This window comes from Martes martes, assembly GCF_963455335.1.
Source record: "Martes martes genome assembly, chromosome: 3".
In the NCBI taxonomy this organism is placed as follows: domain Eukaryota; kingdom Metazoa; phylum Chordata; class Mammalia; order Carnivora; family Mustelidae; genus Martes; species Martes martes.
Genome location: NC_137890.1, coordinates 180,798,227 through 180,822,243, shown reverse-complemented (window position 1 = coordinate 180,822,243; position 24,017 = coordinate 180,798,227). Strand labels below are relative to the sequence as shown.

Here is a 24,017-nt window from a genome sequence, read left to right as displayed (position 1 = left end):
TAGAGCTTCACAGCTGGATTCTGCATCAGAGGTCATACACTGAACTGAAACCTTGGTTGCCCTGACCTCCTGATCTCAGCTGCTCACCTGGATGTCCCTTCTGCAGGCTGACAGTTGGTCTTGCCCTGTTATTCCCCAGAAACCCAACCTGGATCCAGCATCTTGGAAGTGGTTCAGACCTCCGGATGGTTGGCTTGAGAGGCTCTACCCTTTTGGTTATGAGTGAGGACTCTGGAACTAGACTCTCCAAACCCCAGCATTGCCACTTACTATTTGATTTGTGCCAGTACTATACAACTCTCTGCCTCAGTTTTTCTCATCTGTAAAACGGAAGATTAGCAGTCCCCATCTCATAAAATGGTTAGGAGAATTAAATGAAATAATACATGTATAAAATGTAATATAAATTCACATACACAAATAATCCAAATTAATATAGTAATATTAGCTATTTCTATTTTGTTTTATACATATTAAGTATATATGGTTTTACATTGAATTTTATGCATGTTTTACATTAGGATGAATATTCCATATAAACACTTACATACATACAAATCTACTTATTTATATTATTATTACTATTGTTGTTATTGTCTGTTCTATCTCCCTGCAGAGGTGGAGAGACCATGGGTAGGCTTTTCAACTTTCTTGTTTTCATCTGAGGCTTAGGCACAGAATTCCTGGTTTCTACAAACTCTGCTGTAATATGCAGGACAGAGTTTAGTTTTGATTAAAATAGACCCTATCATTTGGAGAATTACAATCTGCAGTGAATGTGATATAAATATTTCTCTGATTCCTACGTCTCCCTTCTTCCAGATACATCTTCATTTCCATTTCTGTAATAATTCCCTTTTTTTCTTGTCCTCTTTCAAAGGGTTTCTATCTCTGGAGCAAATCGTGGAAGATAGAAAGGTATCAAAAAACATGTTATTTATCATGTGGCTATTTTTAGATCCTGTTATCCCCAGTAACTACTGATTCAGTGGAGTAGGGTGGCTTTGAAAATAGGCATTGCCTCTTTCCCTCATTATATTGGAACCAGAATGAGGGTAACGTTTCCCTCTGTTTTCAAAATTCTCAGCAATCCAATGGATTAAACTGAACCCCTGTAAACAGTAATGCCTCTCACATAGTCACTGACATCAATGGAGAGATACCTCCTTGCCTTGATGGTAAGTGTCAGCCCTCATAAAACCCACTTCCTTTCCAGCAAATAGAAAACAGTTGAGAACATGAATTCATTGTCAGCTTTGAACACTGGTGAGGACTGCATCTGTTTCTGGCAAACATGAAGTCAGACTTCTGGTATTTCCTTCTCTTCTGCTTCCAAGTTGAAGTCCTAACAGGTAAGTGGCCCATTGATTATTTCTTATTAAATTATTATTCAAGTGAACATTAAGAAAACCCAAAAGGGAAAAAATCAGGCACCCAATAGGAGGGCTTTTTGTTTGTTGGTTTTTTCCTGTGTTTCGTTTTGTTTTTGTTTTTTTTGTTTTTGAAAGTAGAAACAATTGCAGAAGAGCCCCAAGCCCTCGGCTCAGGGCATGTGTGTCGCCATGTCACAGTTGATGGCATTGAGTTTGTGTTGCTTCCTTTGATACTGTGTTTTTTAAGATGAAGAAAAAATATTTCATCAGACCATTAAAATTTTAAATTACTTGCTTGGAGTTACCTGTTAGTGGAGAAAGTAGAAGAGTGGCTTACTGTTCTCAGAGAAAGATGAAAGGCAAAATGACTTGTGTCAACTGAATGAAAGTAAAATAGTCCTGGCATCTGGGCTGGGAACTCTTTTTGAAGGAGAAAATAAAATGGAAGGGCTTTGAAAAAAAGAATTTTGATTTTAATCTTATCTGGATGATCTGTTGTCAGAAATGTCCAGGCTGCCACTGAGTTTTGTTTTGTTTTGTTTTTTGTTTTTGACACGAAGTGTCACGGTCCTTCTAAAAGGCCAGGGAGTAGCGGACACTGTAAAAAGGCTCCCTAGTCCCTGGAGACATTAAAGAAAAGCAAACCACTATTCTGAAGTCCTCAATTCTTTCTTAGATGGTATATATCAGACTATTTGAACAATTTAAATAATGTGACCTACAACTAAACTGAAAAACATGTTTCTGTTGCTTTTTACTTGGTACATTTTTATATTATTTTTTATCTTTCACTCTGAGTCATGTTCTTGAGGCTGGCAAAGCAAAGCGAAATTGTATTAAACTGGATTAAATTGTATTAAATTGTATTAACACTAAAAATGAAAGAAGAAATCTAGTAGGTATAATCTTGTCTAGACATAAACTTTGTAGCGGTGCAAGGAAATAGAGTTAACTTTTCTCTCCAAAGAATTAAAACACAAAAGCAGATTGGTCGAGTGTTTCATCTGGTAGCTCAAGGTGATTCAAAGGCTCTTAAGTAAAGAGGAATGAAGAGTGAACAATTAGAGTCTACTTACAAGTTCCAAAGTCAGTTTGGGGGGGCTACTTGCTTGTTTATGCCTTGTCTACAGCCCAGTGAAATCTTTTAGCAGCATGAGGGACAAATGAATAGTTTTGGAACTGATATTCATTTATTCATTCATTCACTTCTCTGTTCATTCACACAACACCAAGCACTTGCCATGCGGGAGGTACAGTGCTAGCTGCTGTATGTATAATCATGAACAAAACCACATCAGTCCCTGCTCTCAGGAAACTAACTGAATGGCTGAGAGAGAGACATTAATCGAATAATCCCATGCCTTAATGATAATTACAGGCAGAACTCAGAGAATGTAACAAAGAAGCCTCTCTAGCCTGGGCCCGTATTGGGGTGGGCTTGAGGAGTGGTGTTCATCAAAATCTTTTCTGTGGCAATGACACTTGAATTAAGATTTGAAGGATAAGTGGAATAAATGGGAAGGATAGTGTATGTGGGGGAGGAAGAACATTACACACCAGGAGAAGAGGAAGTGCAAAGGACCAGTGGCAGGAGGAAATGAGATAAGGTCAGGGAACTGTAAGATGGCGGGTGTTCCTCAGCACAGAAGGAGATGGGTTTGGGATTGTACAAGATGATGCTGGAAAGAAAAGTAGAAGCCAAGGACCACTTAGACTATATGGGTCATGTAAAGGATTTTGGATTTTTTTCCAAGAATATTGGTATAAGTCATTGAAGGGTTTGTACTGCCAGAAGTTATCCCAATATGCTAAACCCATTTAGGCACCTACGGTTGCTGATAGTGTGCTTATTATCAGCTTTAAATTTGAATTAACAATTGTGTTTTTTCTGTGGAAAGATAGATGGAAGGATAGATCCAACCTAGGTAGAATATTTCAAGTTACTAGACTAAGCTGCTGAAGACATTGTGCTTCTAGAATGATATTCATCTTGGGCTCCAATGGAATAAAACCAATGTTCACTCTCAGAAAACTCAGAAAACTATGCCACATGACAAGCCATTTGTTGGTTTGAGGTATGAGTGATTAAAGGGAGATCATAAATTGCTAACCTTCTCCATGTTCAAAATACCATCAGGATGCATTTATCTAGCACCTACCCATTCTTCAAAGCCTGCACCAAGCACTTGCAGGGTTTTTTCCTTTGGCATAGTCTTCCCAACTAAGTAGGTTTTCTCATCCCCCCAAAAGGTTAAGTATTCTTACCTTCAGTGGATGTTTGAAGAATCTCAGACCAGGAAAGGCTAAGTGATTTGTTACATAGTAATTCATGGCAGAACAAAGATTAGAACACAAATGTATCTGACTCCAACATCCCTATGTTCTACATTGCACTGAAGTAGCAAGAGATATAATCTTAAAGGGGAGAAATTCTCGTCAGTGTTACATTTGGTTAGTGAGTTAATAGGCAGGAAATCTTGGTGATTTCTTATCTATTGTTCTTAGTGTGAAATTTAACAAAGCCATCTTCTTTTACTGATTCTGGAGCAGTAGGAAGCTCTTGTGTGTAAAAGGATCTAGGAAAAATGTGAACCTCTACCTCCATTTAGAAGACCCTCTTCCTACACCCCAGTGAGAAGCATGCTGGTGACCTTATGAATTCTGATTTTAGAAAGACCACTCTGAAATCAGTGTGGAGGCTGCGCATGAGTGGGAATGATGGAAGTCAGATGGTGCTTAATAAACGCGCATGTCTTAGAGTGTGTTCTGGGAGGAAGCTGGGAGGATAACCCTCAGGTTCATTTTGAGCCTCGCTTTTGTTTCTAAACCTTCCAATCCATGATTCTGGAGTTCCATCACCCCAAGAAAAACAGCCCTTTGGTGTCTGCAGATCGGTTCCTCCCCAGAGCTCAGAGAGAAGTCTGCTGATCTGAGCTGACCTTCAGCTCCTCCCACCACTCCCTTCAAGAATTCATATTGGATTTTTAAAAATCCAAATTCCTCCCCCCACCCCCCTACCCCCGGCCCCCCAGCCCCATAGAAGAACTCAGGTCATTTCCATTCATTGTGATAAGTCTTTACTTCATTTTATCCCTTCATTGTTACGCTTATTTCTATCTATTTTCTTTTGCCATTTTATCTTCTTTTTTAAAAATCTTTGTCGGGTTCTTTTAACTTTCCCTCTTTGCCTCTGTAATTTAGAGGGTTGGCTACAGTTCTTAACTGAGTAAGTCATTATGTTCAGAGCATCTAGAATGTCTATTTATTTATTATTGGCTTAAAATAAATAATAACAATGGCCTTGCCTGATGTGCTGACCCCACACTCCCCACTGACCTGAGAACTTCTGAGGGTTCTTCCTGTCCCACTCTCATGCTGTCCTGTCAGTGCACCCCGGCCCCAACCTTGGGCTCTGTTGAAATAATAATTACAGATCATTGCTAGTTTCCTCTTACAATATTTCTCTTCTGTTTTAAGAATCCTTTCTTTATGCTTCCTTCATGGTTTTTCAGTGACAGTATCACTCTTGCTTTCTGCTCCTGTCTTGTGATCTCTGTTCTGATACAGTGATCAGTAGCTTCCATTATTTTCTTCAGATACCTGAACTCTATGAATTCCAGCATGGGTAAAGAAGTCTTTCTTCTACTCTGATCAGTGACTAATATCTTTTCTGGGAATAGAATTCCTGGACTGACATCTTTTCTCTTAATGATCTGTGGATCCCCTCTGTGGTCTGCTGGCTTCTAGAATGGCAGGTGAATAGTTTCCTGATAGTCTGATTCTCATTCATTTGTAAGTAACTTAAAAAAAAAAATCTCTAGAATCTCATATGCTATTTATTTCAGTATTGGAATTCAGGAATTCCACCAATACATGCCTAGCTTTGTGAGGATTTTCATGAGCATTGCTTGGGACTGGGTGAGACTTTTCCATCTGTAAACTTGGTGGGGTTTTTTTATTTGTTTGTTTTGCTTTTTGTTTTTTAAATTTCAGGGATATTTTTCTCCCTGTAGTTGTCTGATCATATCTTTTTCTTTGTCTTTTTCTCTTCTTTCTAGGAATACCTATTATTCTCACATAAGATCTTGAGTGCCCTGTTTTTTCATCATTTTGAACACAGTGGCTTTCATAACTTGCCATTGATATTAGCAACTCCTTCAGGTGAAATGGAATATTATAGTTTTTAAATTGCTAGCAGCATAATCTCATTTCTTGGTAGAAACAGAATGTAGGTGTGTAAAGAGGACCTAATTCTCAGTTTTGCTCACTGTAAGGTACATAGACTTGTTTGACTTAAAAAAAAATTGGTCTCTGTATTCACAGTTGCAAACTGTGCAAAACCCACAGCTTAAGCTACCTTCCTATCTTAAGGATATGCATTTTATATGTAAAAGGATTTATTACACTTTGTAAATTAAAAAAAAATTAAAAATCATCTGTTGCATTCAATACCCTAGGAAAGGGCTACATTGACTCCATAAAAGGTATTTCTGTGCTACCACTATTCTAATAAATTGAGTCTACCAAATGGTACTTTTTGGTCATTTTAAGTAAAATAAGATCTTTGGCATTTGAAACTTTCTCATGAAAACTCAAAACTATATTTTAGAAAATGGAACTTAAGTAGGTAGAAAACATAGAACACAAATGAAAACTAGTTAGTAAAAATATGATTTTTTTTCATTGGTTTAACATGTAAGGTTGATCAAAACAGACCAAGATCTACAAATTCAAAGAGAGTCAAATGTTGGGGAAATGGGCTTCCTCTGGGTCACATATAATGCATTGATGCCTGTTTCTACTTTGCTTGAGGAAAAGCTAAGAAAAATCAAGTAGTCTTTAGGTTGGACGACAGACTCAAGAATTTTGATTCTGTCAACCACTAGATCTGATAGAACCTGTCGTTTGTCTGAGCCCTGTTGACACAGGCATGGCACCTTCAACAAGCAACTGAAAATGACTTAAATGTTGCTATTTTAAATTTGAGAAATCAAACTTTTTGCAGCCAACATTTATAATTTTCTAGGACTCAGCACCAAAAAACATCCATTCATAGAAAATAACAAAGCTTCTAGTGCGCTCATAATTAAAGTTGTGTTTATTTTGTACTCTCTAGGTCTAAAGCAAATATCTCATAGTAGTTCCTGTTTGTACTTATTTAATGATGATGAAAGTTTGTGTATGTGAATCCATATTTTTACATGTCTATAGGCAGATAAGTTTCAGAATAATCATTAAAAATTTAGACCCTGTCAGAAGAAGGAGCTAGACTTTGCTACAGATTCAAATACATGGGACAGCTCAACACATAATGGTTGATGAATGAGGGTGTGTAGAGAAATGAGTGTCTTCAGCACAAAATAATTTCATATCTAAGAAATTATTTTATATATTTTTGGCATATGATAACTTGAAATCACAGAATACATATGAGGCATTAATCTAAATAGTACTCTAAGTATTTAGGACATTAATATACCTAATACATCTGGAAGGAAAAGAAATACCTGAACATGACTATCCAGTCAAATTTAATGTTAAAAGCTTCTTCTTTGCTCTTTCTTTCTTTTTTTGTTTTTTGTTTTTGTTCTTTAGCAAGTCTCTTTGGCTTTTACACTGTAGCTTCTATAAAGTTAGGGGGTTGGACTAGATTTTTGGACTAAAAAACTCCTTAAGAATGTGGATTCTGGTCTCAGATTGTCTAGGTTCATATCAGGGTTCCACCATATATTGGCTCAGTAGCCTTGGGGCAGTTATTCAAGCCTCAGTTTCGTCAAAATAGAAAATCTGACATAAAAGGCTGTTATGGGGGCGCCTGGGTGGCTCAGTGGTTTGGGCCTCTGTCTTCGGCCTGGGTCATGGTCTCAGGGTCCTGGGATCGAGCCCCGCATTGGGCTCTCTGCTCGGCGGGAGCCTGCTTCCCCCTCTCTCTGTCTGCCTCTCTGCCTAGCTCTGATTTCTCTCTGTCAAATAAATAAAATCTTAAAAAAAAAAAATAAGAGGCTGTTATGAACATCAAATGTTCATATATTTCATTTAATGCATTTAACACAGTATTCAATGCATGATAAACTCTCAAGGCTTACAAGTTGTTGTTATATTATTATTTGGAAGCTTTTGAATGCTTAAATATTCATTTAACTTCCAAACTTATTAGGCTTCAGAGAACTGGTTGAGCATCATTAGTTTGAATATTTGCCTTTGGACTGGAGAACAATATCTAGTGAACAAAGTCTCTTGCTCTGCTTTTCTCATTCTTCTCCTCAGTCCATTGTGGGACATTTGCCAACAGGCTCAGTCTCCATGTTTTTCTATGCATCCATTTATTTCCTTGAGCCTCTAATACATTCCAGGTCCTGGGATGATTTAGGTGACCATACTACAGTACTTGTCTTTGTGAAGCTCATGTTTAAATGAGGAACACAGACAAAATAATTGTGATCTAAGCCAATAATGCATTCTAAATATATTGGTGTAAACTAAGTGTTATTGAGAGCATAGAGAGGAGCCTTTGAGGTCTCAGGGACCTTAAAAATGGTTCTTAAAGCATGATGGGGAAAAAATGAATGGGGTTTCTAGAAAGATAAAGATGTACTGGGATATTCTAGTTTATGGGAATAGTTTAAGGATGTGAGAAGAATTGCCAAAAAGTTTAGCGTGGCTTGAACATATGTGGTCCACAGATTGTGAAAGGAGTTTGTGTAATGCTAAGACAACTGATTTTTTTCTTTTTCTTTCTTTCTTTTTTTTAACCTCGTAAGCCACAATCTAATAGAGACTTTAAGCTGGGGAGTGAAATGCTTTTTAGAAACACAATTTTGAGAATAGCATGGAGGCTGGACTTGAAAAGGGAGAGAACGCTCTTGAGAAGTTCAATCAAGAAGCTTCCATAGATGAGGGAAGACACAAAAAGTTCTTAGATTGGCAATAGGAACAGAGAAAAGCAACTGAATTCAAGAGATATATTGGAGCTACAGTCAGCTGGACGGGGTGGTCAGTTGGGTCAGGAGAGTCAGGAGGGGTCAGACTAGCAACTCCCTTAAATGACGAGGTTTGAGTTTGAGAGTGAATATTGAGTTCAGGGTGGAAATGTTACTCTTGATCATCAGAAGAAACCAGATAGAGATGTTAAAGGAAATTGGATATAAGGGATGGGAGACAAGGGAAGGGGTGGCTGAGATAAAAGGTGTGGGTTACTGGAGTAGAGATGAGAGCTGGAGCCTTAAATATAACAAGTTCACCAAGCCAATGCTTTCCTTGTCTCTGTGCCCAAAGGGCTTTAGATAGCAGCTGAGGGATGAGAAATAATGTGGATATTTTTGGTTGTTAATGAAATTCTTTCTCCTCCCCTTTCTGTGGAAGAGACTTGGTTCATTTAATCTCTTGTGATTTCCCGGTAGGACAATTTCAAATCAATGACAATGAATTAACTAACAAAATAACTTGTTTGAAAATTAACTACTTCATGAATATTGCTATAAAGTTTTATAACCTATTTGACATTCTTCCATTTTTTACAAAGAAAGTTTTTGCTAGAAGAAAATCAGTCCATTATTTCTTATTATATATATAATAAGATGCACACCGGAGAGGACCAAGGATTGTTTTTATTCCTCCATACAAAGTTCCTTGGAGAGTAAAAACAATTCACACATTTAGTGTGTTTGTGTGTGTGTGTGTGTGTTTGTATGCTCTTTTGACTTTTTTGATTTTCTCCTCACTTTTCTTCTTCACATTTTTTATCTTTCTCTTCTACAAATGTTAAGAATTTAGATCAGATTGGGCACCTGAATGGCTCAGTTAGTGAAGCGTCTGCCTTTGGCTCAGGTCATGATCCCTGAGTCCCAGGGTCAAGTGACCCACTGGGCTCTCCGCTGAGTGGGGAGTCTGCTTCTCCCCCTGACCATTCCCCCCTCTCATGCTTTCTCTCTCTCACTCTTGCTTTATTTATTTATAAATAAATAAATAAATAAATAAAATCTTTTAAAAAATTAGATCAGATTGGGTTTACTTTGCCTATCCTACCTACTGACTTCAATCACTTCTTTAGAGTATGGATGCCTTTGAAGAGTAATGTAAGTATAGAAATGATGCATGTATAAAAATCCAAGTCATAGCCAGTAGACTTACAAGAAATGACAATTCTTTTATGAAAGGTGGAAAAAAGTGGTAAATGCAGATTTTTTTTAAAACCCAAAATTTCTTAGTAAAAGATCAAATGTAACAGAACTTAAATAAACATTGCAATTTTTAGAACTTCACCTCTTATGTCACACTCATTTGCTGTGCTAAGCTAAAGCTTATTGTTTGATTACAGAAAATATGTTTAATAAGCACTATCATTAATTGCAAACTCAGGAGATCTTATCTTTCTATCACTCAGATCTTTGTGAAGGTTTGTGGTTAGTCTGAGTTGAGGAGAAAAAGTCAAATTGCTGATCAGTCTCACACCCTCCGAAATTGTGTGGGTTTTCTAACATGTTTTTGCCAAAAGATTTTCAGTTGAGGATAATACAACTGCTTATAAAGAGTCCTGGCAGGATGGGTTCTAGCAAGACCATCGGATACTGAAGAAATGGAAGAGTTTAGATATTAAAAGAACAAATTTACAAATAAACTTTCTGAGCCACAGTACAATTCTCAGGTGAATGATCTTTTCTTCCAAGTTTTTTTTTTTTTTCTTAACAGCCCCCATACGGCCCTCACCCTGGAGATAAGAATGTTCTTGTCCCTTAAACAATTTGAAAACCTAAAGAAATCACTTAAATATAAAGACTCTGAATTTACTCTTGAAAACATAAGTCTACTGATGTCAAAAGTAATGTTATAAAAATCATAGTTAGCAACAGTTAACAGTTTGGAACCTCTATTGGGAAGGTGGTACCCTTTAGATATGGCAGTCAATGAGATTTGACTAAGAAGACATAGTACCTGTTTTCTAGAGTACTTATAATCTAGAAGTATCGACAAGAAGTACATAGATATGGTAACAAAACAAAAACTGATACCTAATATTCAGATTTTTAAGACCCATTACCAGGATTCAAGAGAACATATTTTTATTGTGTTTTTAGTAGTGGAGTAAATGCTAAAAGATATAGTGTGGTATTTTATCACAAGTCACTAACATAACATGTTGTGGTTATGAAACATCTGGATATATTGGAAAAATCATTGGTCCAGGGGCACTTATTGTGGCCATACATTGGGAAAATGTAAGAAGTGTGCACTCTGGAGGATCTAAATAATCAACCAGGCTTAAACTTGTCCTCTCCTCTATAGACAAAAAACAGTCAAGAGAATCATCAATTATCTAAACAAGTTTTTATGAAGCTAGTGTATATTTACAGATAAATAACCTGTTTCTTTGAAGCTCACACAGAATTTTCATTAGAATCTGAGATTCCATTTCAGGGGATTGATTGATTGATTATACATTTTGCTTGATTACATATTTGCACGTACTTGTTTCCAGGAGAAAGACAACGTGACATAGCTAATCATGGGATCATGTCCCAGCTATGAGCTCTGTAATCCTGGGCAAGATACTCACTTTTCTGCTCCTGGTCTAGCTTGATAAATGTAAAGATAAAATGAAAGGCTTAACTGGATCATTTCTAAGAGACTTTTTGTTTTTTACATAGTTTATTCTATTCATCTCCCCAGATTTATAACATCACTGAGATCTACATATTCATTTGTTCATCTGTCCATCCTTCCAATAAATATTTATGATGACTTACTACATGCAAGGTGCTATTGTAGATACTTGGGAGGGATTGATGAATAAGATCAACAAGGTGCCTGATTTTAAGGCTGATCAGGTTATGGTGGGACAATAAACAAACAAACAAATAAATAAATAAACCTGGTAATTTTAGATAACAATAAATACTTTCCCTCAGGTAATATGATAGAAAATGACATGGGGTGCATTTTGGATTGAGTGGTCAGTCAGTGGCCGCTGAAGAGGTAAGAAGCGGTCATGTGAAGATCTGAGAGAACATCCCAGGTGAAAAACCAACAAATTCAAAGCCCAGGGACCAGTTGCTTATGTTTGAGGAATAGAAAGAAGAGCAGTGTGGCTGCAGTATAGTGAATGCCTGGTGTAAAATGGTGTTAGAGAGGTAGGTAGATCATGCAGGTCATGGAAACCAGGCTAAGGAGGTGGATTTTATTCTAAGTGAGGTATATGTTTTATAAGCCAGGAAATGACATTATCTGTGAATGTTAGAAGATCATTCTGGCTTTCCTGAGGAGAATAGATGGTAAATGGGCTGGAGTGAGAGCAGAAAATCAAGAGACTCTTGTAGTCCTGTGGAGAGAGGATGCTGGTTTGGCTCAGTTGAAGTTTAGGTGCAAGAGTAGTGGATAGACCCCTCCAGACATAAAACAGAGGTACAGGAAATTAGCCCTTCTTCCTGTAGACAGATTTTAATATGATCCTATAAGAGTCAGTCTGTAGTGACCATGAACTATCTAGCTTCATGTGGTTGCCTGTTTCCATTACACTTCCCTCGGTTGTTGCTAGTGGCACTTCAACCTTAGATTGAACCTAGAATCTTTTATGCACCTAAGAAGTTGTATAACCTCAGACAAATAATCTAATCTGTCTGGGTTGTTAGTTGTCTAAACAAAATAATTAGACTTGCTGTATAATTTCTAAGTTTACCAGGTCTGGTTGTTTATGATGCTGGGTGGAGGTTGAATCATGTTATAGGAAATGTGAAGGAGAAGGTCTTTATGGGGCTCTGAAACATGGACAGTTGTCTTTGAACACCTATGGGTGCTGGAGATGGAGATGGGATATTAGGGAGGATGAGGAATATATCAAAGACTGTGAGAAGGGATATTTTGGAGGATGATTTTTTAAAAGATTTTATTTATTTATTTGACAGAGAAAGAGAGAGTGAGTGTGCATGCACAAGCAGGGAGAGTGGCAGAGGGAGGGTGAGAAGCAGACTCCACGCTGAACAGGGAGCACCACATGGGGCTTGATCCCAGGACCCTGGGATCATGACCTGAGCAGACAGCACATGCTTAACTGACTGAGCCACCCAGGTACCCATGGAGGATGATTTATATTAAGAGGTGATATGTGAAAAAAAAAATTTAAGCTGAGAGAAAAGAAGAAAGAACAATAAGAAAGAGATTGGTGAGGGGAATACTCACAATTTTTAACTTCCAATATGGCAGAAGAACTGACCAAAAAGATCTGATACTCAACCAAAACAAACACTGGCTATAAAAATTGGTGTTGGGATACCAGCACTCATGGTTGAATGTTAGAGTTGAGATGAGAACATCCAGGGAGGATGAAGAAAAGATTCTAGCTATTTCTGCAGTTTAAGAAACTAATACATTTAGGTTTTCCTTATATTGTCTGCTGATCCACTAAATGCTTTAGCCATGGTTATAGGGATGATCTCCTTTTGATACTATTTTTTCACGTGTCATCAAAGGCTAGGGAGCATTTGTAATTAGGTATTTCAGCATATCTGTTCTACAGGGTCTACCAGGTAATTAGGAAATAATTGATTCAATATCATACCTGACTCTTTTAATTGAAAACATTCAAATTGCAGACTGAGAGTTGTCAAAAGGTTTTCCAGATGAAAAGCTTAAGCACTGGGTATGTAGAGACATAAGTCAGGTGTCTTATCACTACATTTCATAATAAAAAGCTCACCTGGGAAGTTTTTAAAAATTTTTTGTAAGATTTTATTTATTCCTTTGAGACAGAAAGATAGAGAGAGAGAGCATGATCAGAGGGAGAGGAAGAGGGAAGGGAGAAGCAGATTCCCTGCTGAGATGGAACCCGATGTGGCAGCTCCACGTGGGGCGTGATCCCAGGACCTAGAAATCATGACCTGAGCTGAAGGCAGACACTTAATCATCTGAGCCACCCAGGCGCCCCTCACCTGAGAAGTTTTTAGATTAAATATGAAAAAATGAACAAGTCACACTGTCCAGCAGAAATGACACTTTGGAATCCCCAGTTACTCCTCTAATGTCAATGGCACACGACCTTGGCACTTATCTCTCAAGAAAAATTTAGGTAGTCTGCTTAGCCCTACCTAAATACTTTCATAGGGAATGTAAATGTCTCATTCATTTCATTTTTCCAGCATAATTCTCCAGAGAGAATTATGGGAACAACAACAAAGTCATAGCTCTCTTAGTTGTTTGCAGTCTCCTCTGGATGTACTTTGATCCTGGATCCCTAGAGAGTAAGTGTTGGAAAGAATCTTAAGTTTTGGTTTTACTTCTTTATTTCTCAGATGAAGAGGCTGAAGTCCAGAAGGGTAGCAAAGTCACAGACTTGCTAATGGCAAGACCAGAATTTTCCTCTCATTTCCTCAGGAATCACGATATTGTACTTCCACTACTCTGCACTGCTGACTATTACATTTCATCTTGTGTTGGGTTACGGGTCATAGTGTGGGCACGGGGTAGAGAAGGAAAGCTGCTGACAAAACATCTTCAGAAACACAAGACAGTGCATCTCTCTATGTGTTTACATGGTGGTCACAGTCACTTTTGCTCCAAGATCTCTTTGTGGCTTTCTTGCTGTCATTCTAAAGTCCTTGGGAAATGTGCTCTGAACATTTCTAAAGAAACTGAGAATGAGCCCACTGATTTTATCATTGGCAACAGGCTATAGAGACATAAACATCAGAACAATAGTCATGCAACATCATTTACTTTCAGATAAATAAGTCCCCAAGCAAGAAAGCCTTTCTTTGAATCTAACGTAGACTACACTTAGGCTCATGCTATCCACTTTTTCCTTTTTTGCCTTGTGCCTACATTGTTTCCTCTATTTAAAGTGGAACAAACATTATTTTCCTTCTGTATTTTTAATTTTGTATTCCAGAAAAAAAATCTGTACAGAAAAGCAAACATGAATGTACAACTTAATGAATCATTGTAAAACATTACTACCTTACTCCCATAATCACCACAGCTCAAGAAATGAAACACTGTCAGCACTCAGGCGGCTTTCCATCCCTGTGTTTTCCTTTCTGATTCCAACACTTCCTTCCCTTCATCCCAGATCATTAGGCTGCATTTTGTGATATCTGTTTAGGATACATATTGTTTCTATTCTTTGAGTTAGTATGTAAGAGATAACATGCATGCTTCCCTTATTGAAGTTTTTCTTATTATATATACCTTTACTCTTTTTCACTTTACTTTTTACTGTTAATGTTGAGACATCTCCTGTTGGTCTAATAGCTCCCTCTCTGAAGGTCATCAGTCTCTTTTCTATGGCTTTCTTTTAGTCTTTTTTCTATGGACTTTCATTATGATTTGTCTAGACTTGCATATTTTAAAAATTTGCTCGTGATTTGTTGCGATTCTTAAATCTGGATGAGGACTGCATTTCAAATAATTTTCCAACCTAATTTTCTAGTTCACCAATTCTCTCTTTAGCTCTAATATTCTTTGAACCTATCCTAATCATAGTTACTATGGTTTTTTGCCAGTTCTACTTGATTCTTTTTTAAAATTAGTTGTATTTTTTTAGTTTCCTGTGCTTTGCAGATATTATTATAAGCTTCTCTTTTATTGCCTTAAATATAGTAAGCTCAATTGTTAATTTTGGGTATCTTATAATTCAAATATATGATTTTGGGGGGTTTGTTTCTGTAGTCTGTTGTTTCTATTGTTTTGTTTCCTTGCATGTCATTGTTTTTAAATATTATTTGCAGATAGGATTTGAGACCTAGGTTGTAAATCTCTTCCTGGAATAGTTGCATTTTTACTCTCAAAAGCCTAAGGGTAATAATGATCCAAATCATCTTAAACAAAATTCAAGGATTTAGGTTTTCTGGATCATTGAAACGATTTGAAGGTGAGCTATAATCCGCATAAGAGCTGGGTTTCTTCTGGCTTAACTATTCCAGGAAGGGAACCCTTGAGACCCCAGTTTATTGAGGAGAGGCTCATTAGATTTCTTACTTTGCAGACTCTAGGAGTTGAGACATACAAACAAAAGCTTGAACTTGGCAGAACAGCAAATGCTCTCAGAATAAAAGCAACTTCTGAGCTCTGCTCTTCTCTCTGGAGTCTGGTTCTCCTCTTTGTGAAACCTCGTTAAGCCTTTTTTTAAAATAAAATATTTATTTATTTGATAGAGTACAAGCAGGGAGAGTGGCAAGCAGAGGGATAGAAAGGGGTAGAAGCAGGCTCCCTGCTAAGCAGAACTTCAGAGAGGGAGCTAAGCAGGGTGCTAAGCAGGGAGCCTGATGTGGGGCTCTATCCCAGAACCCTGGGATCATGACCTGAGCTGAAGGCAGATGTCCAACTGACTGAGCCACCTAGGCACCCCTAGCTTTTTGATAATATTTTTAGACCTTTTTGTTCAGCATTTTTGGTTGTTTTGGTGTAGGAATTTGTTTGGATCTGGACTGCTGTAACTGAAAAACTAGAACATTTGTACATATTTTCACAATCAAATCCCCAAGCGGAAACTCTATTTCCCTTGTAATGTAAGAGCCATAAGTTAAAGACTATAACTATTAAGGAAAATAACTGCGCTAAATCTTTTTTTTTTTTTTAAGATTTTATTTATTTGTTTGACAGAGAGAAAGAGATCATGAGTAGGGAAAGAGGCAGGCAGAGAGGCAGGCAGGCTCCATGCTGAGCAGGGATCCCAATGCAGGGCTCAATCCCAGGGCCGTGAGATTATGACCTGGGCCGAAGGCAGAGGGTTAACTCACTGAGCCACCCAGGTGCCCGTAACTGTGCTAGGTCTTAAATAAAATCAAGGCAACTAGTGCAAGCAGAGTTGTGGCAAATGAATCCACCTGCCTAATGCTAGTTTTCTCACAAATGGGAGTTCTTTCAGAAAGCAGTGTGGCAATACATAGTGTTATAATCATGTTTAAGCATTTTGGTGATGTGTCATAAAAGCAAAATGCTAAAAATAACCATAATATTCAATCTTAGTGGAAGGCTTTAACAAATTATGTATTAATACTATGTCCTAATATGTAGTCATTAAAAAGGATACTTGTGACAATTATATAAAAAATGGGACATCTATGATATACCATTAAATGACAATAGCAGGACACAAAGTAATATGTTTGTTATATATATCTGGAAGGTAAAGAGCAAATACACATAAATAGCATTCCTATTTCACTGTAGGGCTGGGCAACTTTTTTTCCTTAAACATTCATTACACTTGTTATATATTCTTTTTAGGAATAAAGGCAGAGAATTCAAAACATAAGCAAGAAACTGTCATGCTAATAATTTTCCCACATTTATTTGAACAGTACTCCATCGCTAGCATTAATTAGGATGGTTTACTATGTATTTATTTGTTTACCATCTGTCTCCAATATGAAAGGGCAGGCACCGTATCTGTCTGATTATACTATGTAAATATATTATTTAATATATTACATATTATATATTCATATATAACAAACAAATTTCTGTTTAGGTTTATTTTCCCCCCAAGGGCACAGTTTTTCTTTGTCATGTTCTTTTGGTTTTAAAATTCTTTTGCTTTGATTCAATAGAGGGGACTGTATGAAAAGAAGACATTACTTCTGTGTTCAAGTATAATTATTAGAGTAACATCTTCACTAAATGTCGCTTTTGCTTTCTTTTCTTCTTTTTCATCCAGGAGAAATCAAGGATTCTGCCAAGTCTGAGATGTTTACATTTCGCGACGGAGGTGTACAAATTTTATGCAAATTCAGTGATACTGTCTGGCAATTTAAAATGGAGTTGCGGAAAGGGACGGAAGTGCTCTGTGATCTCACTAAGACAAAGGAAAGTGGAAACACAGTGCCCACTAAGCATCCAAAATTTTGTCAGTCTGAGTTATCGGATGACGGTGTCTCCTTTTTCCTGAATAACTTGGACAGTTCTCATGCCAGTTACTATACCTGCCAACTGTCAATTTTTGATCCTCCTCCTTTCCAGGAAAAGAACATTAGCAGAGAATATTTGAATGTTTATGGTAAGACAATGTTTTTCTTTCAGACTCAAGAGTACATTTGCATTTTTAACAACTTTTCTCAAGAATGTAAACATGTAAATAAGTATCTTTTGTGAGTTCATTTTAGTGCAATTGATGGCAGTCATTTATTATGAAAATATGCAAGGGATTAATAATAATTAGTATTAACCAGTAATATGCAATTTGGTCATGTAGACTGCTATGTTAGAAATAGATCATGTTGTCTTTAAATTGCATATGCCATTAGATATCAGGAAAAAAATTAAGACAAATTATCTAAATCCATGGCTTCATGGTCATTGCCTCTATTCACATAAAGTTTAGGTTTTGGTTTGTGGAGTGAAATAATTGAAAACAATAGTTTTTTTAATTGAAGATTTTATTTATTTATTTGCCAGAGAGAGTGCATGGGAGAGAGAGAGAGGGAGAGCACGAGAGTACAAGCAGGGAGAGCAGCAGGCAGAGGGAGAAGCAGGCTCTCTGCCGAGCAAGGAACTCGATGGGGGACTTGATCCCAGGACTGTGGGATCATGACCTGAGCTGAAGGCAGACGCTTAACCAACTGAGCCACCTACGCATCCCTGAAAATAATAGTTTTATATCATTACTGTTCCTACTTACTTTTCTGCAAAAATATGGACCAAAAAAGTCCTTTCTATTAACCCCATTTATAAACATATATGTGCATAGAGTCTTTTAGGTTTTAGCTTTTAAATTCTTGCTATGGTACTGAGAGGATGTTATTTACAATTTATTGGATTCCATGATGGTAATGAAGCCAAACTTCATTTGATTAAATCACTTTTAAAAATTTGGTAAAAGAACCTGTGATTCAGGACTGAAAGAGGAGATTTGATTCTCTCAGTTTTCCCTTAACACATCTCTTTTCCAACCCAGAATCACAGACTTGCTGCCAACTGAAGTTCTGGTTACCCATAGGATGTGCAGCTTTTGTTGGAGTCTATATTTTTGGATGCGTATTTCTTTGTTGGCTTACAAAAAAGGTGAGCGATGTCTATTTTCTCTTGCATTTGCTTTTACTGAAGAATATCAGTAGTTATTTACTCATCAAAGCACATATTGCTCTAGCCAGAGTAATTCGATTAACAGACAGACAATTTCTTTTCCACAAGATATGCCTACTAATTAAACTACTAACTTGGCAGAGAAGCTTATTTATTTTACAGCTGCTTCAGTCTAAAAAAGGATTTGATGGCTTACAGAGGGAGCTGTTATTGTTATTATTCAAAAAAGATAAGGGAATCGGGGCCAAGAAAACACAAAAAGGCAGGACAAAGATTGAAACATAAAAATAGATGCTTCTGATTTCTAAGAATTATTACATGCAGGCTGCATTTGATTTTAAGTTTCCAGAGCCAGGGCAAAGATGAAACCGTCAGTTTTAATGTTTCCCTGAACTTGTCAATTGAACAATCAGTGAGAAAGTCTTATAAGGTTCCAGTAGTAGCTGAGAAGGAAATGACCAGCTTCTTCCCATGGTAAGTTGTTAGGACTCTGTTTTTAAAGAACACCACAGAAAAGCTAGGGAGATAACAAGGACAAAACAATCTCTCTGTGCTGGGGGATATTCTTTCTAGCCTTTCACAGTAGAGGTTCTCAATAAAAGAAGTTAACATCATTTTCATATTACACAAGTATACTAATACCCAAGTATATCCACAGTGTGATCATTGACCAGACCGTGGGTGTATCTGTGCCAGAATGGAATTTGGAAAGAAAGAGAAAGAAGGAAGACAGTGAGATAGGGCCCATGATCTAAATCTACAGAGGAAGAAACAATTAAAACAAAAATGAGGAAGAAAATTGGGGAGAAGGCTCTTTATTTAAAGCCCTTTTCATATTGTTCTCCTACTTAGCCACAAGTCAGGAGCCCGAGCCATAACCTAACATTTTTGTCACATACCACTTCAACCAAGAATCAAAAACAGTAAAGAAAAAAAAAAAAAAAAAGACCAGGGATGGAGATAAGGAAGAGCAGATGACAAACCATGTTTCTGACTTTTCTTCCAGAAATATCGATCCAGCGTGCATGACCCTAACAGTGAATACATGTTCATGGCAGCAGTGAACACAGCCAAAAAACCCGGATTCACAGGTACCGCTCCATCTGGGGCTTTGGGCAGAGTGCTGTGTTCTTCACATTAAGTCTGGAATTTTCATTTTTTATTTTAGAGGAAGGGCCAATGTCTCTAAGGCCCAATTTTAGATTTTCTGTGAAATTCTGAATTTTCACTTTAAGTTTTTACTTTCTGCAGTACATTGAAAACAAACATTAAGTCTGTTAACCACTATTAAAGTAATCAAGCAGAAGATTCACAAGCCACTGTTGTATCAAGGCAGTTTTCCAACTGGTATTTCAAAAACTGAGATGATTCTAAGTCTCCCTTGGTAACCAGTTCTTTAAGTCACCTGATGAACATTTATTGGGTTTTGATGAAGTGCAAATTACTGAGTTGAGGCATGGGAGATACACAAACATGTAGAGGAGTGTTTTGGGCAGAGATTTGGAAGAAAGATCTGGGCTGGTGCTCCCCAGGGGAAGGAGGAGGAGTCGGGGAGCCTGGTGTTATTCTGATGAAAAGAAAGTACGAGGTCAGAGAGTCTGGATGCCGGCACAAGGCCAGTTAGGTGTGACTTTGCTTTTTTCCATTCAGAGTGAACATTGCCAATTTGAGGGTTGTTATGTCCAGGGTGTTCAGTGATTTCTTTTGCTCCCTAGAGATTTCCTACCATAGCTTTGTGACTAGCAAAGAGCATATGTTTCACGGCTTTGCTGTTGAAAACAACAACTTTTCTTCTAATCTCCCTGCTGATGATAATGTGTCCATTTTAGCTCAGATCCCTGAAAGCAGACCCTGAGACAGAGACTTGAGTTTATAAGTAGTTTATTTGAAAGGTGACCCTAGGAAAAAAAAGGGGTGAGGGAGCAGGGAGTATGAGATAAGCAAAGAGGAAAAGCAAATCAAGGTTGTATTACTGAGATCTCAGCTGGAGGCCACAGAACCTCTGAGAAGTGTTCAGATGTCTCCCAGAATTGTTCTTCTCAAGGATGGCAGGTGAGGTGTCTATCCACTGGCTCAGGGTGGCCTGCCAGAGCATCCCGGAGCAATGCTCGATGCTCGGAATGGTGTCTCACAAGTCTTCAGAGAAAGCCCTGAGGTAGAAAGCAGAGAAATGCATGGTGGGGCTCTTGTGCTAGAATGGACAGCATGTGCCGAAGCGTCTACCCCGGCTGTGGCTGAATCAGATGTGGGAAGTTTCACACCCCACCTACCAAGTGTAACAACCGAACATGACCAGAGTACAAACTTCTTGAAGGTAGGTAGGGTCTCTCTGTATTCTGAAACCACCAAGCAGACACAGTTTCAAGAAGAGCATGTCTCAGTTGCCAATATTTATTGGATGATAATTATATACTTAATATCATGCTGAGTAATCTGTGTTGGGTAGAGGAAGGGGAGACTCAGGACAGTCCTTGTGTTCAGTCTGTAATGTCATTGGGAAAGCTGATGTGTTTGCAGAGAGGGTAGAATCATGTGAAAATGTCAAAAGTACTCAATTAAGCAAAGTGTAGCGTTCAGATAATGTCTATTACAAGAGTCAAGAGTGGGCTGGGAAAAACTTGACGGAAAATGTGGAGCTGCTGCTAAGTCTTGAAGCAAACAGAAGAGTTTGGATGGCACTTGTGGGTGCATGGGAGGCAGATCAAAGGGACAAACGTGTTGAGGGGAATTGGAATGGAGTGCTTTCAAAAATGTTATGCTGCATGTTGTTACAGGTACGACTCATAACTTGGAACTCTGTGGCACCCAGGCATGAACCATGCTGGTCAGCTCCCCCGTGACGTGAAGTGCAAGATTCCCACATTCCCTGGACCATGGAGAGTAACACTTGATTGGAGTACATACATCTTCTGCTGGTGTTTTGTTCAACCTGGATCAGTGACTCTATCAGTGAAAAGGGATTTTAACAGGCTGCTTCAGTACTGTTGGGTTATCAAAACACCTTCTTGCAACTAGTTTTACAGAAAGCCCGGCTCACATGTGCTCAGCAAATAGACCTCACTGGGACGGAATTCCTATCCTCATACCTGCTTCTAGCAATGCACCAGCGAGTAAAACAAACACATCTACAGATATTTTTAAGAGAGGCCGAGAGTACTAAATCTGCAAAGCAAATGGGCAGCCAAGGGCCAGTATCTGTTTGCATTTCACTAACAGACTACCTCTTCTTCTGCAGGAATGAGCATTCCTTTTTAATGAGATACTGGAGGGAGATGCTTCAAAATTAGTTAGTTTATTTCTGAGGTGTTGACATATAACCATACTTTTAAAATACATTAGTACACAGTACTTTTTTCAAACGTCTGAACCCCAGTCTCACACTCCAAGAGTTTAGATGCCCTCGTCTGCCTTCAATTCTCTTTTTTAAAATACTTCTATGCGATCACTTGACAGACATTCTGAGTAAGGATCTAGGTCTACATTTTCCCCCTCTACTTCTCAATAAAACACATATAATACATATTTAGTTGCAGTCTAATGAATATCATTTACCTATATTCTTCCGATAAGAATATTTTTGCTCCAGAAAGACAACTTATTTTCCCAAATTCCGTAAAAATGATTTACTTTCTTGACTTATTTTGACCACAGTAGTGGTAAAAACAAACAAACAAACAAACAAATCCCCTACACAACAAAACATTGCCCAGAAGCAGAAGGGACTTTATTGTATGATTCTATTTCCTACCATTATCTATGTTTTCATGGTGCTATTAATAACAAGCCTGGCTGTTTCTGCAGAGCATATTAAAACTGCAAAACAAAACTACCAAAATCATCTTTCCCTCTCAAGCATTGTCCTGGAGAAAGAGCCAATGATTCACTCAGCAGAAAGCTATAGTTCCTGGAGCTCACTTCCCAACTATAGCCATGTTGACCCCTGGGCTTTACAGGTTGAAATGATCCTATCAGCCTGGAGAAGCCCTCCAGACATGGGGGGAGGTGTGGTATTTCAAGGGTTGAGAGACTCCCCCGAGCCAAGGACAACCATCTGCTCTCACCCCCAGTGGCAGAAGTCACCCTGGGGATCACGGCGAGTCCGCCTGCATTTGTACTTCCGAGGTCTGGGAGGAAGCACAGATGTCTCAGGGAACATCAGCATGATTTCCTCTCCTAGGAACCATTCAGCCTGGAAAATGGCCCTGGCCCTTCAGGATAGGCTTCCTTGGAGTACGATTTTGTTGGAAAGATTCCTAAATACTCAAAATATGCGACCAGTCTTAGCTGGGTTCTTTTCTCCACTTCCTGTTTGCATACCCAATGTTTCTGAAGCAGCCAGTGTAAGTGCAACGATATTTTTAACTTTAGGTCAAACGGCGTTGTTTAGTAGTTTTAAAATTTGTAGGTGCCTGCTTCTAGCATACTTTAAAAGTGAGACCAGGTATGTCATTATGCACACTTATGTTGTTGTAAGCGTGTGTAATGCTGGATGTGTACAGTACAGTACTGCATTTGTAATTTGAATCAAGTATGGGGTTCTGTTTCCAGCTGACTTGGACAGCCTGGTTGGCTCCGCAGAGGTGTTCCCAGAGTGGCCTGCAGCTTGCTGGGTGAGGGGTTGGAGTGGGGAGTGGAGCCTTCATGTGGGGTCCACCTGGTGGTCCAAACTGGGGATCTGAAGCATTCTCCTCCTCAGCACTGGACATTTCAAGGTGAATTATTAAAAGATACAATTTCTGTGAAATAAAGACTTGTTTTAAGAGGAGCTTCTCATGAACTAGATTTTAGCAGTAGTAGGAAACTAAGGAATAAATGTTTGATATTCAGCAACTGAAACTACCTCACAGTGTTTTCTTGGGGGGACAGAAATGGTTGCCTTAGTTGTAACTAGCGCTTGCAAACTTGACCTTCTTGAAGGTATTACACTGCTCGGGATAGTCCCTCTCTGTTTTTTCTTTTTCTTTTTTAAATTTTGAAACAACCACAGACTTGTAAAAAACCTGTAAGTACAGCAGAAGGACTCTTCTTTTCCTTAGTGAGTTTCTGGCCTAATGCCCTAATCACCTCCGAACAGTGTGTATTTCCTAGAGACTGGAACACCCTTGTCTCCATAACCGCGATAGGACCACTCACATCAGAAAATTAACTCTGATACGTTGCTGCCATCTCATCTTCAAGCTGTATTCAAGTTCGTCTGCTATCCTCCTAATGGCTTTTGTAGCGGAAGATTACGTTCAGAATCTCCCTTTGTGTTTAGTCGTCATGTCTTTGTGGCATCCTTCAGTCTGGCCGTTCCTCAGTCTAGACTGGCGCGGCCTTGACTTTTGAATATTACAAGCAGTCATTTTGTAAAATGTCCCTTGATTTGGTTTAGTCTGAGGTTTCTTGATAATTAAAATCAGGTTATCGATCTTTGGCAAAAATAGTACAAGAGCGATGCCGTGTTTTTCTAGCAGCATCCTGTCAGGTGGCTCACGATCTTGATCTATTACTGATAATGTTCATTTTGATCACCTTGACTAAGTTGGTGTCTGTGAAGCTTCTCCACCGGAAAATACTCTTTTCCTCTTTATAGTTAACAAGCAGTTTGTGGGGAGGTCCTTTGAAACCTTCTAAATCGTCTGTTCCTTGTCA

At 38.3% G+C, this 24,017-nt stretch overlaps 1 protein-coding gene across 2 annotated transcripts; it reads left to right on the top strand.

Moving 5' to 3' along the window:
* The first annotated feature begins 1,232 nt into the window (after nt 1-1,232).
* On the top strand, nt 1,233-23,216 carry ICOS (inducible T cell costimulator). 2 transcript variants are annotated; one of them, XM_080798568.1, is made up of 5 exons: nt 1,233-1,352; nt 17,020-17,358; nt 18,256-18,362; nt 19,390-19,474; nt 21,158-23,216. In XM_080798568.1, the coding sequence occupies exons 1-5, from the start codon at nt 1,295-1,297 to the stop codon at nt 21,196-21,198; spliced, it is 630 nt and encodes a 209-aa protein (XP_080654694.1). In that variant the 5' UTR covers nt 1,233-1,294; the 3' UTR covers nt 21,199-23,216. The 2 variants fall into 2 exon arrangements, with proteins under 2 accessions (XP_080654694.1, XP_080654693.1); XM_080798567.1 differs by lacking the exons at nt 19,390-19,474; nt 21,158-23,216 and having other exon boundaries at nt 18,256-19,299.
* The last annotated feature ends 801 nt before the right edge of the window (nt 23,217-24,017 follow it).

Coding starts and splice junctions, on each gene's coding strand:
- ICOS (XM_080798567.1), top strand. CDS start 1,295: ATGAAGTCAGACTTCTGGTATTTCCTTCTCTTCTGCTTCCAAGTTGAA. Junction 1,353..17,019: donor CCAAGTTGAAGTCCTAACAG/GTAAGTGGCCCA, acceptor TTTTTCATCCAG/GAGAAATCAAGGATTCTGCC. Junction 17,359..18,255: donor AGAATATTTGAATGTTTATG/GTAAGACAATGT, acceptor TTTCCAACCCAG/AATCACAGACTTGCTGCCAA.